The following is a 15,597-nucleotide window of genomic DNA, read 5'->3' as shown; positions in this document are numbered from 1 at the left end:
AAATTGGGGAGTACGGAGCCAAATCAAGAAAATGTATTTGTCTCAAACATTATGGAGCTGACTGTATAAAATCATGCATCACACATGCAGTGCAGTAGTGAATCTCCAAATTTCAAAGGCCATGTGAAATGCTTCCGGGGGGGAAAGAAACATTTGTAACTACTGGGTGTTGAAATGACAACCAATCAGCAGCAAGCTTCCATGAAATCATGTACTGAATTTTTGTCAATGGTTGCATAACTGTTTGCCAGCCACAGGGTTCACAGCTCTCATTCACAGCCATGTGCACACTACAGTTAATTGCAATTCATTCCTATTGTGTTGAGTGTAATCAGTGCCTTAAACCCTAGGACTCAGTGGTTTTTGGCAGTTTTTCACTATCTTCATTTTTTTACCGTTTTTTACATGTTAATTAAGAAGCCCCAAGTATTACATACCAGTTATCAGAAATCTCTTGGCAACCCAAATCTACCAAAAAAAATTCTACTTCTAAGAGTTAGACAATCAAAAAGTTCAAAAGCAGTTCAAAACAAAAAATTGAATTTACTTATGAAAATTTTTTTTTTTTTTTAAATGTATTTCCAAAAGTACATGTCTCACCTCAATGAAAACACCCTGCAATGTAAGTTCAGGGTGTATGTAGTACCCACACCAAATATCATGTCAGTTGAACTTGCCATTGCTTTACAATGTGGCATTATGTACATGAACCTGGCGCCTGAGCCTTGCACCAGAAAGGACTGGACCTAAAAATGTTGATAGAACTGTTTTTATTTCAAATGCACAATTGAAATGCAAAATATATTTATTTATAACTAATGCCAAAGAACTATATAAAATTTATTTTTATTTATGGTATAAAAAATGATTTGTTTTTGAACAATAGTAAACTAAAGAAAACAATATTACTTTATTTGTACTTTATTATTGCTATATTATTTTAACTGCTGTTGAAGTTACAGGGGAGGGGAGGGGGGCAGGGGGAGTTGATGGCAAAGTTAGGAGATTAGAGGCGGGGCAGTGCATTTATGTGCTGATAGCAGTTCCCTGAGAAAAAAAGGTATCAGACACACATTCCAATCCATTGCTCAGCTTAGCAGAGAATGCACATTTCAGAGCGCCTCAGAGACAGATAGAATAATCTGTCTCTGAGGCAAAATATCAACTCGCCATCCCTGCTACCTGCGTGCTGCGCACAGAGTACCGTATTATATTTAGACATTGGCAGACTACAGCATAAATTGCGTCTTCTGTTTATATTCAATATGAGTAACTCCAGCGAGAAACGGCAGCTGTAGACACAAGAAAGTTGTTACATTATGGTAGCAACGGAACGATGCGGATTATATATATATTTACGTCATTCTTTTATTACACCAGCGTGTTTTTGTGCGTTTGCAGAGAAACGCAAATACTATCAATAAAAATGGTTTAGCAATTTCTCAGCATAATGACAGATTCAAAGACTAAACAAACTCACCCGATATAGTCTTCAAATGGATCCATGCCAAAAAAAGTAATTATTCATCCTCTCAAACTAACAAACTTTAGCATGAACTGTGGCACGGACTGTCCTCCATTGCACCCCGACGCACAGATTTGGGCGTGATTTGTTGACATGGTTAAAGCAGCATAGATTGCACCCAAATGGCTAAAGATACATGCCATCAGAGTTCAGACCCTCCCCTCATTGATAAAATAAATAAAACCGAGTCAGCTTCGGAAATTACGTTGATACGGAGATCTTCGTTGACGACGAATTGTAGTGATTTATGACGCCAAAATGCGTCCCCCGGGTTTGTGAAGTTAAAGGAATATTTCACATCTGTATAACTTTTGTATAAGATCAATTGTCACTACTGACAATTCCTCTGAAGTTGGGACCTCACTGAAATTAACAGTTTTAAAACGCTAAAAAATTAACTACGGAGATTAATACATCAATGTAATGTATATAGTTTTTCTTAATCATGGTATTTGATTTTTGTGAGCTGTTTAGCCATTTTCAGTTTTAGGATACTTCAAGTTTAGCTAAAAAGTGTGTCTATTTACCAATACGCTACTGCACAGAAATATGAGGTAGGTTTTATTAACTTTGTTAGTCTAATTTTGTTATTGTGCGCAAAATCACTTGGTTAAAACAACAATACTTTTTGCTGGATCTTTGTTTTATATAGCAATAAAACATTGAAAATACTTAAGATATCAAATGGATACCTGTTGACATTATTGCTCCCTTATTGATCCATTACCTCCGTAGTTAGTTTGTGCTTTAAAACTATTCATTTCGGTGAGGTCCCAAAAATGAATGGGAGTGAACTGAAGGTTCAATTCTGACTGTCTGTGGACTTTGATTATACCATTACCTGAACTCCACAGGCAATACACGTTCACGCAAACCCATATTCGCACAAACATCCACATTACAGGCTAATGGAGTCAGATAAACTTGTTTTCCTCCCTGTGACCATGGCTAAATCCTGACAAAAGCCTGACAACCGAGAGAAATGCTGTCAATGGTCAGCAAGGAAAGTTGATGTTGCTAGTATTCACACTATGCAAATACAAAGGGGGAGGATCTGTAAAATGACTTGTCGTATACCAAAGTGAAATATTCATTTAAGTTTTTGTGGTAATTTGTATTTTTTAGACAGAAAAAAGAAGGAAAATGCAATTTAGGTCTGTATTGCCAAACTTACTTGGAGTCAGGTGGCTCAGCATAGATTTTCCCACACAACCTGAAAGAGAGTTGAGAGTGGAAGAAAATTAAAATAAAGAAAAAAGATAAAGGGGATAAATGTATCGCATCATAAATGTAACATGGTAATGACTTTTTGTTCACTGCAGCTTAGGGCTGGGCGATATAGCTGAAAAATTTATCACAATAAAATGTTTCATTTCAGTCGATGTCGATAATTACTGATCATTTTTAATGATCTATTTTTAATAAAGACCAGGAGAAAAAAGGTTGAATTTAACCACTTTATCAAGGCACACAGGTAATAATTAGTGTGGTTGCCTTAGGAAAACACACTATTATTATTGCACATATTATTTATTTATTTATTAGTGTGGTTGCCTTAGGCAATCACACTACTGTTATCTCACATATTATTAGTGTGGTTGCCTTAGGCAAACACACTATTAGTATTGCACATATTAGTGTGGTTGGCTTAGGCAATCACACTATTATTATCGCACATATTTTTAGTGTGGTTGCCTTATCTTTTTTTTGCAGAGCAGTTCTCACACATTCAATCTTTCTATTTCAACAGGCATATTCCCTAGTATCTGGAAATTGGCACATGTATTTCCACTGCACAAAGGAGGTGATAGAAATAATCTAAACAATTATAGACCAATCTCCAAATTACCATGCCTAGCTAAAATTCTGGAAGAGTGGCGCTCTGGACCCTATCAAACCCGATCAAATGGCTTGCTCATGCTTAAGGTCCCTCGGGCTCGATCAGAAATTGGGAAGTCAGCATTCCATTTTAGCGCCCCATCCTCCTGGAATGAGCTCCAACAATTGCTGAAAATCAGCTCTCTACAAACTTATGGGCAGTTTAGATCACTGGTTTTGAACATTCCTGTCTCTGAGTGTATCTGTTTTCGATCTTATCTGTGCTGATTTTATTTATTTTATTATTTTATTTTTATTTTTTATTATATTTTACTGTATTTTATTCTAGTTATTTTATTATTTACTATGTTAGTTACTGTTGCTATATTCTATGATCTTTTATTACACTTATTGTGTTTTAATTGTGTTTGTAATCTCAGCTACATTGAAAATGAGGGCCTGGCCCTCAATTGTACCTCCGAGAATTTAAATAAAGGTTCTGACTGACTGACTGACTGACTGACTGACTTAGGCAAACACTATTATTATTGCACATATTATTATTATTAGTGTTGTTGCCTTAGGCAATCACACTACTATTATCGCACATATTATTAGTGTGGTTGCCTTAGGCAAGCACACTATTATTATCCCACATAATATTAGTGTGGTTGCCTTAGGCAAACACACTATTATTATTGCACATATTATTATTCTATTTTATTCTTTCCGCCCATTTTTTGGACCGCTACTCCTCCCAGAGTTTTCGCACCACACACATGTGCAATATGTCATATCGAGCAGCTTCATCGGGAATGGTGTGCTATTACTTTGTGGAAAGATTGGTTGCACGGTTTTTGTGAATTGCAGCCCAGTTATATGTTTTTAGTTGAATGGTAAAAATGAGCTGAACTTAACGTAAAACCATTAATCAATCAAATTAATCTCCCTAGCCCTGTCTTGCTTTTTAAAATGGTGCCATCGCGCAGTGTAGATATAGGGTTTTTCCAAGACCACCTAGCAACATCCTAGCAACCAGCTAGTATACCCTAGCAACACCCTAGCAACCGCCTATAACTCCATAGCAAATGCCTAGCAACACTCTAGCAACCAGCTATAACTCCATAGCAACCACCTAGCAACACCATAGTAACCACCTAGAACTCCATAGCATCCACCTAGCAACACCCTAGCAACCACCTAGAATACCCTAGCAACCACCTGGAACACCATAACTGCCTAGCAACACCCTAGCAACCGCCTATAACTCCATAGCAACCCCCTAGCAACACCCTAGCAACCACCTAGCAACACCCTAGCAACCACCTAGCAACACCCTAACAACCACCTGGAACACCATAACAACTGCCTAGCAACACCCTTGCAACTGCCTATAACTCCATAGCAACCACCTAGCAACATCCTAGCAACCACCTAGAATACCCTAGCAACACCCTAGCAACCGCCTATAACTCCATAGCAACCACCTAGCAACATCCTAGCAACCACTTAAAATACCCTAGCAACCCCCTAGCAACACCCTAGCAACCACCTAGAACTCCATAGCAACCACCTAACAACACACTAGCAACCACCTGGAACACCATAGCAAATGCCTAGCAACACCCTAGCAACCGGCTATAACTCTATAGCAACCACCTAGCAACACCATAGCAACCACCTAGAACTCCATAGCAACCACCTAGCAACACTCTAGCAACCACCTAGCAACACCATAGCAACCGATCAGAACGCCATAGCAACCACCTAGCAACACCCTAGCAACCGCCTATAACTCCATAGCAACCACCTAGCAACATCCTAGCAACCACCTAGAATACCCTAGCAACACCCTAGCAACTGCCTATAACTCCATAGCAACCACCTAGCAACACCCTAGCAACCACCTGGAACACCATAACAACTGCCTAGCAACACCCTAACAACCGCCTAGAACTCCATAGCAACCACCTAGCAACATCCTAGCAACCACTTAGAATACCCTAGCAACCACCTAGCAATGCCCTAGAAACCACCTGGAGCTCAATAGCAACCACCTGAAACTCCATAGCAACCACCTAGCACCACCGTAGCGACCGCCTAGAATTCCATGAAACCACCTAGATCTCCATAGAACCATTTAGCAACACCCTAGCAACTGCCTCAGACATCATAGCAACTACCTACCACTGTTCACTCCATTGAGCACAAAGTCGACTTTGCGTTGGCGGCAACCACACTTCACAATTTCTGCAGGAATGGTCTAGTTTTTATTATCTTTCCACCCATTTTTTGGACCGCTACTCCTCCCAGAGTTTTCGCACCACATACACGAGCAATATGTCAAATCGAGCGGCCTGATCGGGAATGGTGTGCTATTACTTTGTGGAAAGTTTGGGTGGACGGTTTTTGAAAAATTTGAATTTTTGTGGGCAATTGTTCCCATAGAGAATGAATGGCGGAATGTTCACCTTTGTGATGTCACAAAGGTCTGTCATCTAGCAGCAGTACTCTGGTCTCTCTCTAGATTTGAACATTCTGCCATTCATATCTATAGGGAAAAAATTCCCGCAAATTGTGCAATGCCTCATTGGCCATGGTAGAGAGTCCCTTGTCCATTGGTGTAGATCAGCCTCGCCCCCCTTCCTGATTGGCCGATGTTTGATATTTCATAACTTATGAACCGTTTGTCATAGAGAACTATGGGTCACGTCATTGGACTCAGTAAAGACCTAGCAACCGCCTAGAACTCCATAGCAACCCCTAGCAACATCCTAGCAACACCATAACAACCGCCTAGAACTCCATAGCAACAACCTAGCAACACCATAACAACCGCCTAGAACTCCCTAGCAACCGTCTAGAATTCCATTGCAACCACCTGGAACACCATAGCAAATGCCTAGCAACACCATAGCAACCACCTAGAACTCCATAGCAACCACCTAGCAACCACCTGGAACACCATAGCAACCACCTAGCAACACCCTAGCAACGACCTGGAACACCATAGCAACCACCTAGCAACACCTTAGCAACCACCTGGAACACCATAGCAACCACCTAGCAACACCATAGCAACCATCTAGAACTCCATAGCAACCACCTAGCAACACCCTAGCAACCAAACTGAAACACCATAGCAACCAGCTAGCAACACCATAGCAACCATCTAGAACTCCATAGCAACCAGCTAGCAACACCCTAGCAACCAGCTGGAACACCATAACAACTGCCTAGCAACACCCTAGCAACCACCTATAACTCCATAGCAACCACCTAGCAACCACCTATTACTCCATAGCAACCACCTAGCAACACACTAGCAACCACCTGGAACACCATAACAATTGCCTAGCAACACCCTAGCAACCACCTAGAACTCCATAGCAACCACCTAGCAACACACTAGCAACCACCTGGAACACCGTAGCAAATACCTAGCAACACCCAAACTACCAGCGTTAACTCCATAGCAACACCCTAGCAACGACCTGGAACACCATAGCAACCAGCTGGAACACCATAACAACTGCCTAGCAACACCCTAGCAACCACCTATAACTCCATAGCAACCACCTAGCAACCACCTAGAATACCCTAGCAACACCCTAGCAACCACCTAGAACTCCATAGCAACCACCTAACAACACACTAGCAACCACCTGGAACATCATAGCAAATGCCTGGCAACACCCTAGCAACCACCTAGCAACTCCATAGCAACCACCTGGACCACCATAGCAACCACCTAGCAACACCCTAGCAACCACCTAGAATACCCTAGCAACACCCTAGCAACCGCCTATAACTCCATAACAACCACCTAGCAACACACTAGCAACCACCTGGAACACCATAACAATTGCCTAGCAACACCCTAGCAACCACCTAGAACTCCATAGCAACCACCTAGCAACACACTAGCAACCACCTGGAACACCATAGCAAATACCTAGCAACACCCAAACTACCAGCGTTAACTCCATAGCAACACCCTAGCAACGACCTGGAACACCATAGCAACCACCTAGCAACACCTTAGCAACCACCCAGCAACACCATAGCAACTGCCTAGTACTCCATAGCAACCACCTAGCAACACCCTAGCAATCAAACTGGAACACCATAGCAACCAGCTAGCAACACCCTAGCAACCAGTTGGAACACCATAACAACTGCCTAGCAACACCCTAGCAACCACATAGCAACCACCTAGAACTCCATAGCAACCACATAGCAACACCCTAGCAACCACCTGGAACACCATAGCAACCACCTAGCTACACCCTAGCAACCGCCTGGAACACCATAACAACGGCCTAGCAACACCCTAGCAACCACCTATAACTCCATATCAACCACCTAGCAACATCCTAGCAACCACCTAGAATACCCTAGCAACACCCTAGCAACCACCTGGAATACCATAGCAAATGCCTGGCAACACCCTAGCAACCGGCTATAACGCGATAGCAACCACCTAGCAACACCATAGCAACCACCTAACAACACCCTAGCAACCACCTGGAACCCAATAGCAACCACCTAGCAACACCCTAGCAACAATCTGGAACACCATAACAACTGCCTAGCAATACCCTAGCAACCACCTGGAACACCATAGCAACGACCTAGCAACACCCTAGCAACACCCTAGCAACCACCTGGAACACCATAACAACTGCCTAGCAACACCCTAGCAACCGCCTATAACTCCATAGCAACCACCTAGCAACATCCTAGCAACCACTTAGAATACCCTAGCAACCACCTGGAGCTCAATAGCAACCACCTGAAACTCTATAGCAACCACCTACCACCACCCTAGCGACCGCCTAGAATTCCATGAAACCACCTAGAACTCCATAGAACCCCCTAGCAACACCCTAGCAACTGCCTCAGACATCATAGCAACTACCTACCACTGTTCACTCTGTTCAGCAGAAAGTCGACTTTGCATTGGCGGCAACCACACTTCACAATTTCTGCAGGAATTGTCTAGTTTATTTATTATTATTATTCCACGCATTTTTTGGACCGCTACTCCTCCCAGAGTTTTCGCACCACATACATGTGCAATATGTCAAATTGAGCGGCTTGATCGGGAATGGTTTGCTATTACTTTGTGGAAAGTTTCGCTGCACGGTTCTTGAGAAATTCCACTTTTTTTGGGAAATTTTACCCATAGAGAATGAATGGTGGAATGTTCACCCTTGTGATGTCACAATGCTGTCTTCTCACTCTTGTGATGTCACAATGCTCTATCTTCTGGCAGCTGTACTCTGGTCTCTCTCTAGCTTTGGACATTCGGCATTCATCTCTATGGGGCAAAATTGCCCACACATTGTGGGATGCCTCATTGGATTTGGCAGAGAGTCCTTTGTCCATTGGTGTAGAATAACCTCGCCCCCTGTCCTGATTGGCTGATGTTTGATATTTCATAACTATTGAACCGTTTGTCATAGAGAGTTAGGGGTCACCTCATTGGACTCAGTAAAGACCTAGCAACCGTCTAGAACTCCGTAGCAACATCCTAGCAACCGTCTACCAATCCTTAGCAACCACCTAGCAACACCCAAGAAACCACCTAGAACTGCAAAACAACCACCTAGCAACAACCTAGCAACCACCCAGAACTCCATAGCAACCACCTAGAAAACCATAGCAACAGCCTAGAACTCGATAGTAACCACCTAGCACCTGCCTAGAACTTAATAGCAACGACTTAGCAACACTCTAGCAACCACCAAGTACACCGTAGCAACTGCCTAGAACTCCTAAGCAACCACATAGCAACACCCTAGCAACCACCTAGGACTCCAGTAGCAACCACCTAGCAACACGCTAGCAACTGCCTAGAACTCAATAGCAACCACCTAGCAACCACCTAGGACTCCAGTAGCAACCGCATAGCAACACACTAACAACCCCCTAGAACTTAAAAGCAACCACCATGTAACACCCGAGCAACCACCGAGAACACCGTAGCAACCGCCTACATCTCCATAGCAACCACCTAGAACTCCATAGCAACCACCTAGCAACATCCTAGAAACTGCCTAGAACTCCATAGCAACCACCTAGCAACACCCTAGCAACTACCTAGAACTCCATATCAACCATCTAGCAACGGCCTAGAACTCCATGTTAAGCACAAAGTCGACGTTGCATTGGCGGCAACCACACTTCACAATTTCTGCAGGAATTGTCTAGTTTTACTTTTAGTGTTATTAAATAAAACAAGAGCCAGTTTAGTCCCAAAGTTGTCAAAGTCAGACTGGTGGGTCTATATTTAACGTTAACGCTTAACATTAAATTAAATTAAATTAAATTAAATTAAATTAAATTAAATTAAATTAAATTAAATTAAATTAAATTAAATTAAAACTGTAAGGGGTGGTTTTATGGTTTTAAACACTATTATTATAAATAGATAAAGTGGGTGACTGGTGAGCGTTATGTTTTTATGCATGGTAATTTTGATCTAAATTCATTTATAGAATATAGAGTTTTTTCCCCAAAGATGGTATTTATCGATGTAATTGTGCCGCCGTGTTCACACATTTCTACGGTTGCGGGTCAGGCACTCTTCACGGTAAGAAGAAATTTTAGGATAGCGCTTCCAATATTGCTTGTGTCGAAAGTGCTGCGACGGAAACAACGACAGATTTACCCACTAGCCACATCTGTCCAAAATGTAAACAAGTCAGGCAGTTTTCATGGTCGGGAAAAATTTCATGACAGCGTACACCAAAGGTTGGAAGTGGCTAAGGTGATCAAATAAGTTTGTTGTATTCCAGCTCTTGGTCGGGACGGTTTTCCTGCATAGTTTACACACAACGGTGTTATGATATATTGCTTATGATGTTGATCGCTGTTATGTTTGACGCATGTCAGGATTCACTGTTTAAAAAAGGTTTTTATGCTGCTGTACCCTGCCCTGTCAAACTTCAATTAATTAAACTATGAAACTATATCGGTCACAAAAAAAAAAAAAAAAAAACTGCCATACTGGTGAGCTGACCTGTCCTTTTTTATCAACAATTTCCTCACCGTCTGCACTCAATTTCTCACTCCACGCCGTTTCTGTTGTTGAGTCACGTCGATGGTGCAACCGAACTTACACCTTTTAAATGACTGGCTGTTTGCGTGTCACTCGTAGCACGCTCCATTATCAAGGGATATGATAGGCTGTCTATGAGCCAGGGAGGGAACGCGCTTGGGGTTTGTTCATACAAACGAACTTTGCGTATTTGTTATGTGCTTTCCTGGTGGTTTGCATTTAAGGCATTTAAGTGAAACTATCGAACATTCTATCGAACAATTTTCTTATTGCTATTGATGAAGTGTCTATCGCAGTACATATCGCTATCATTTTATCACCCAGGCCGACTGAAGCTACAGTCGTCATTTGAGGATTGTATACGTGCAATTCTGTCCTATACAAAATAATTAATGGATAAGAAACTGCATTTAGCACATGCATTTATTGTTTTAAATTATTATTTATTCAAGGCAAATAGAGTGTTTACTTTTTGTAGGCCAACTCAGGAATTACTCCCGCCATGGGTTCCCTTGGCAAATTTTCCATTCATTTTTCCCATAGGCATTTTGTTTTCTGTCAAAAATAAGGTCTGTGGTTAACGTATGTTTTATCTTTTGTTCTACGAGAAATTACACCCATTAATATCTCAACCGTGAATTTAGAAGCAGTTACGTGCTTTAAAAAAATAAGTTGCTATGTTGAAACTACAATGGTTGTCACGTGCAGGCGGTCTACTATGGAAACTTGATTGGCGATTGCCAGAAAGCAACCATTATTATCGTTTCAATATAGCAACTTGTAAGTAACTTACTTTTTAAAAGCACGTAACAGCATCTAAATCCACGGTTGTGATATTAATGGGTGTAATTTATCTCCTAGAATAAAAACGTGGAGCTCTCTTAGGCTTACGTTCACCACAGACCTTATTTTCTGCAAAAAAAGACATCCCTATGGGAAAAATACATTGGAAATCTGATGAGGGAACCCATGGATCAAAAAAGCAAACTTACTTTCGGGTATTAGGACAACCAACTGAAGCACTCTATTGCCCATAGTCCATTGAGAGGCCAGCAACAAGCAAGCGAGGGGAACGTGAAACCTGACACCATGATATGTTGTCGTTCAAATGCTAAAATATGCCAGAGGAGAGATACACAGAGACACATTCGCACATCCGCATTCCGTATCAACACCTGGCTATTGTCAGGCAGTGGGGGTGTGAAGACAAGCCACACTCCAGTAAACTGTCCTAAATTTTAAGTCATTCTGTCAGACTTGGCCTATATATATTGAGTTTGCTTGTTTAACATCCATATGTTCACCCAACTCCAAAAAAATGACAAACGTTTTTATTAGTAAGCTAGATGGCAAGTATTAACCATCACAAACAAGTATTAACTATCAAGTCTCCTTTTTCACCCAAATTAAGAAAGCGCGGTCACAAGACATTGCTGGCTGTAGCATATTATTCTAGCAGCTCGGGAGAACCTCCTTGTGGTGTTTGAAATTTCTGTCGCAAATTAAGCAGTTTTGGCTGCAGCATTTTGCTAACAGGTTGATGGCTGGGTCAGACCAACGTTACCAGTTCCAATCAGAGACTGTAAAAAATATGGACAAAGCTACTGTGACGTCACCCATTGACTCTCCGTGGGTCTCTAAAATACATTTTGAAGCTCAATGGCGGGCGCGGCCATTCGCAATTCGGGAAATAGCAATATAATAACCACTTCGCTAAACAGACCTAGCCAACTTCAGATTGAGGAATTGTTATTGATGAGTAGCGTGTAGTTGAGCTGGAATATCAATGTTTATTTAGTTTAGCTAATGTTGTTTCGTTGATGGCTTGCATTATTTGTCAATGTGTGCTGCATTACATTCTCTGTGTGTTTGTAGGAATATTCACTAATATGCGCGCTTGTAAATTCCCACACTACGAACGATTCTAACCATTGCTTCTCAAAATTATAGGCTACCTCTCTGCGTCTGGTTGTGTTTGTTTGGTTCTTTGTTTGTATATGATGTAACCATGTCACATTTCCTAAGTTTTGTTTTCATTAGTTAGTGGTTTGCCCCTTTTTTGTAAAGCACATTTAATTTTCACCTGTTGAAGGAAATGTGCTATATAAATAGTTTGATTTGATGTCACATTTCCTAACAATTTTGTTTTTATCATATTTACAGAGATGCTGATCAGGAAACACGGCCTAGTTCACCACTAGCTAAGAGGTCACGCAAGCGTTGCAAGAGTACACCTGTCTCATCTCATCTTCCATGCGTATAGTTTACTTCAATAAATGTTCTAAAATCAAAAGATGTCTTTGTTTCGGTCTTCTAAATGGCTCACTGAGTCTTTGTCTTAGTGGTGGGGAGGCATGCGGCCAGGTGTGAATAGCCTACTTAGCTGGCAGGTCGTCCTACCCAATGCATATTCATTACAGAAAGGCCATTTGCCCTCCCATTCTCCCCTGATGTTGAAAAATAGTAGTCACAACACTAACTTTTAGCAATGTATTTTATATTTCTCATTGGATTTGCTAAAATATTTTGTCATCTTTTGATACCCAAGACCTTGATGAACACATTTCAGTGACCAAAAGTCTTAGTCACAATTGTTTAGTGTGTTTTATTACAACATTCCTGTGCATGTTCAAAACTACTGTTTACAGTTTGTGTGTTTTTAGAGCAGTTTACAATCCACACATGATTATGACCTACTTACTGCTGCCATATTATTGTAGCTGAGTTTGTGCTGAAAACAAAGATATGAAACACTTTGGAATCACTGTATATAAAGTTGATGAAATTTACACAAATGTCAGAGCATCGCACAATCACCAGTGTGCCTCATTTTACCCTTAGATCCCAGAGGGTTAATCCACAAAATAGGCTACTCAATTCTGTCATATATAGCCAGCTCTCCCCAAATAGGCAGTTTGAGCAAGTAGCCTCATAGCCTTTAGCCTTATAGCCTACATTTATTTTCATTTACAGTACAAAATTGTGCATATTTTTAATCAACATTATTTGCGGATACATGCACTTCTTTCTCTGCACTCGTATTCATGGCAAATATCTGCAATGTGTAGATTGTAAACAAAACTGAAGTGCAGGTTTTGTTTTTGCTGGTTATTCTGAAAGCTAACACGGTAGAAAACAGAATGGTGTATCTTGTTTGTTAAGTGTAGACTACTTGGTGATTAAAATTGATTTTTAACGGATAAATTGAATTTATGATTTAATCCCCCTAACACGGTATGAAAGGCTGTGTGTTGGGCTATTTAATTGCCATTTGATTAGTCCGATCCTTGGCACGCTTGATAATAAAGGAAAATGAATGAAAACAGATTGAGATCAATGATTAGTTTAAAGGAAAGTTTTGTGCCCCACCAATTTTCAGCTCACCAGTCGCCGCTGAAAGCAACAATTCAGGAAAGCCAAATATTATTTATCTAGCTAGATTTGTTGACTTTGTGCAATATGACAACTCATTTAGCTTTACCTATCTAGCCTACTGAAATGCAGCCTATCACCCTATTATTTTATCTTGATGGCTGTCAGTCAACATTTTCCCACCATCTGCACTTTTATTTTTTTTCCCACCATCGTAATTTGAGTTCATTGTACTAGCCTACTGGGAGGGAATGCAGACTTCAGTTGTCTACTTTTGTCATTTTAAAATGTATTTTTAAAGTATTTTTCTGCGCGCCATGGGAAAAACCAGCGGTTACTCTAGCTGTAGTCTCAGCCTCAGACGGTCTGCCCACTAGCTGTCGCTCAAAACGCAAGCAGTATGCCCTCGACCCCACCCACGCAGTATCCAACCTCCATAGTAACATGATAATAACATTTTTGTGATATGACCAAAACTATAAACTTTTATAATTAAAAAAAAAAAAAAAAACATTTTAAAACCATTTAAAAACAATTTTGCAATGATATAGTATATAAATAATGATACAGTATTTCAAATTTCAGTCCGACTTTAATGTTTGTGCGTGGAACGCCCGTGAATACATTGCCAGCAGAAAGTGTCACCTCCCTCCGCAACTAGAGCGATTACACAAAAAGAGCGAAGTGGATTAAAGAAAATGTTTTTCTCTGATAACTTAGGTATTTATATGTTATTTGAGTAACATTTATGACATTGTGAAAAATAAACTGTTTTCTGAAAAATCACCAATACGGGTTTGACATCTCTATTAGAATCTTGCAAGTTTTATAACATAACATAACGTAAGACAGAACAACCAGCTAGACCCTCACCAGTCTGGCTTCCGATCCGGGCACTCAGAGACTGCGCTCCGAGCTGTGACAGAGGCACTTGCCACTGCAAGAGCCTCACGCCTCTCCTCTGTCCTGATCCTTCTTGACCTGTCTGCAGCTTTCGACATGGTCAACCATAAAATACTCCTCTCCACCTTGGCTGGGATGGGCATCGCCAGGACTGCCCTGTCTTGGTTCGCTTCCTATCTTGCAGATAGGTCCTACCAGGTCACCTGGAAGGGGTCTGCCTCTGCTTCTCATCCCCTTGTTACGGGAGTGCCGCAGGGATCTGTACTGGGTCCTCTGCTGTTCTCCTTATACACCAGATCTCTTGGTTCAGTTATTAATTCACATGGCTTCTCCTACCATTGTTATGCAGATGACACACAACTCTTCTTTTCTTTCCCTCCCTCGGCCACACAGGTCAATGATAAGATATCTTCCTGCCTGGCTGACATCTCCACCTGGATGGCCAGCCACCATCTGAAGCTCAACCTCAACAAAACTGAGCTGCTCTTCTTCCCGTGCAAGACCTCCTTACTTCGTGAGCTCTCAATCACGGTTGATGGCACCACAGTGACTGCCTCTCACTCTGCCAAGAGCTTGGGGGTGGTCCTGGATGACCAACTGGACCTCAAGGAGCACATCAAGGCAACATCACGGTCCTGCAGATTCCTTCTGTACAACATCAGAAGGATTCGACCATACCTGACAACGCACTCCACCCAGCTGCTCGTCCAGGCTACGGTGACCTCTTGCCTTGATTACGGCAACTTGCAAGCCTGCCAGCTTGTGCCATACAGCCACTACAGATGATTCAGAATGCCGTTGCCCGACTCATCTACAACCTTCCCAAATTCTCGCACGTCACTCGAATCAAATCAAATTTTATTTATATAGCGTATTTTACAACAGTTGTCACAATACGCTTTACAGACAACCC

The 15,597-nt window shown here is 41.4% G+C and overlaps 1 protein-coding gene across 3 annotated transcripts in view; it reads right to left on the bottom strand.

Moving 5' to 3' along the window:
* Positions 1-15,597, bottom strand: part of rb1 (retinoblastoma 1) — a 195,198-nt gene that overhangs the window by 156,288 nt on the left and 23,313 nt on the right. For all 3 annotated transcript variants that reach the window (XM_064352020.1, XM_064352021.1, XM_064352023.1), the window contains one exon: positions 2,700-2,738. In XM_064352020.1, coding sequence (XP_064208090.1) covers positions 2,700-2,738 — 39 coding nt within the window. The remainder of the gene's footprint in view (positions 1-2,699; positions 2,739-15,597) is intronic.

This window comes from Anguilla rostrata, chromosome 9 (assembly GCF_018555375.3).
Source record: "Anguilla rostrata isolate EN2019 chromosome 9, ASM1855537v3, whole genome shotgun sequence".
Lineage (NCBI taxonomy): Eukaryota > Metazoa > Chordata > Actinopteri > Anguilliformes > Anguillidae > Anguilla > Anguilla rostrata.
The sequence above is the reverse complement of the archived record's forward strand: the minus strand, read 5'-3'. Positions and strand labels throughout refer to the sequence as shown.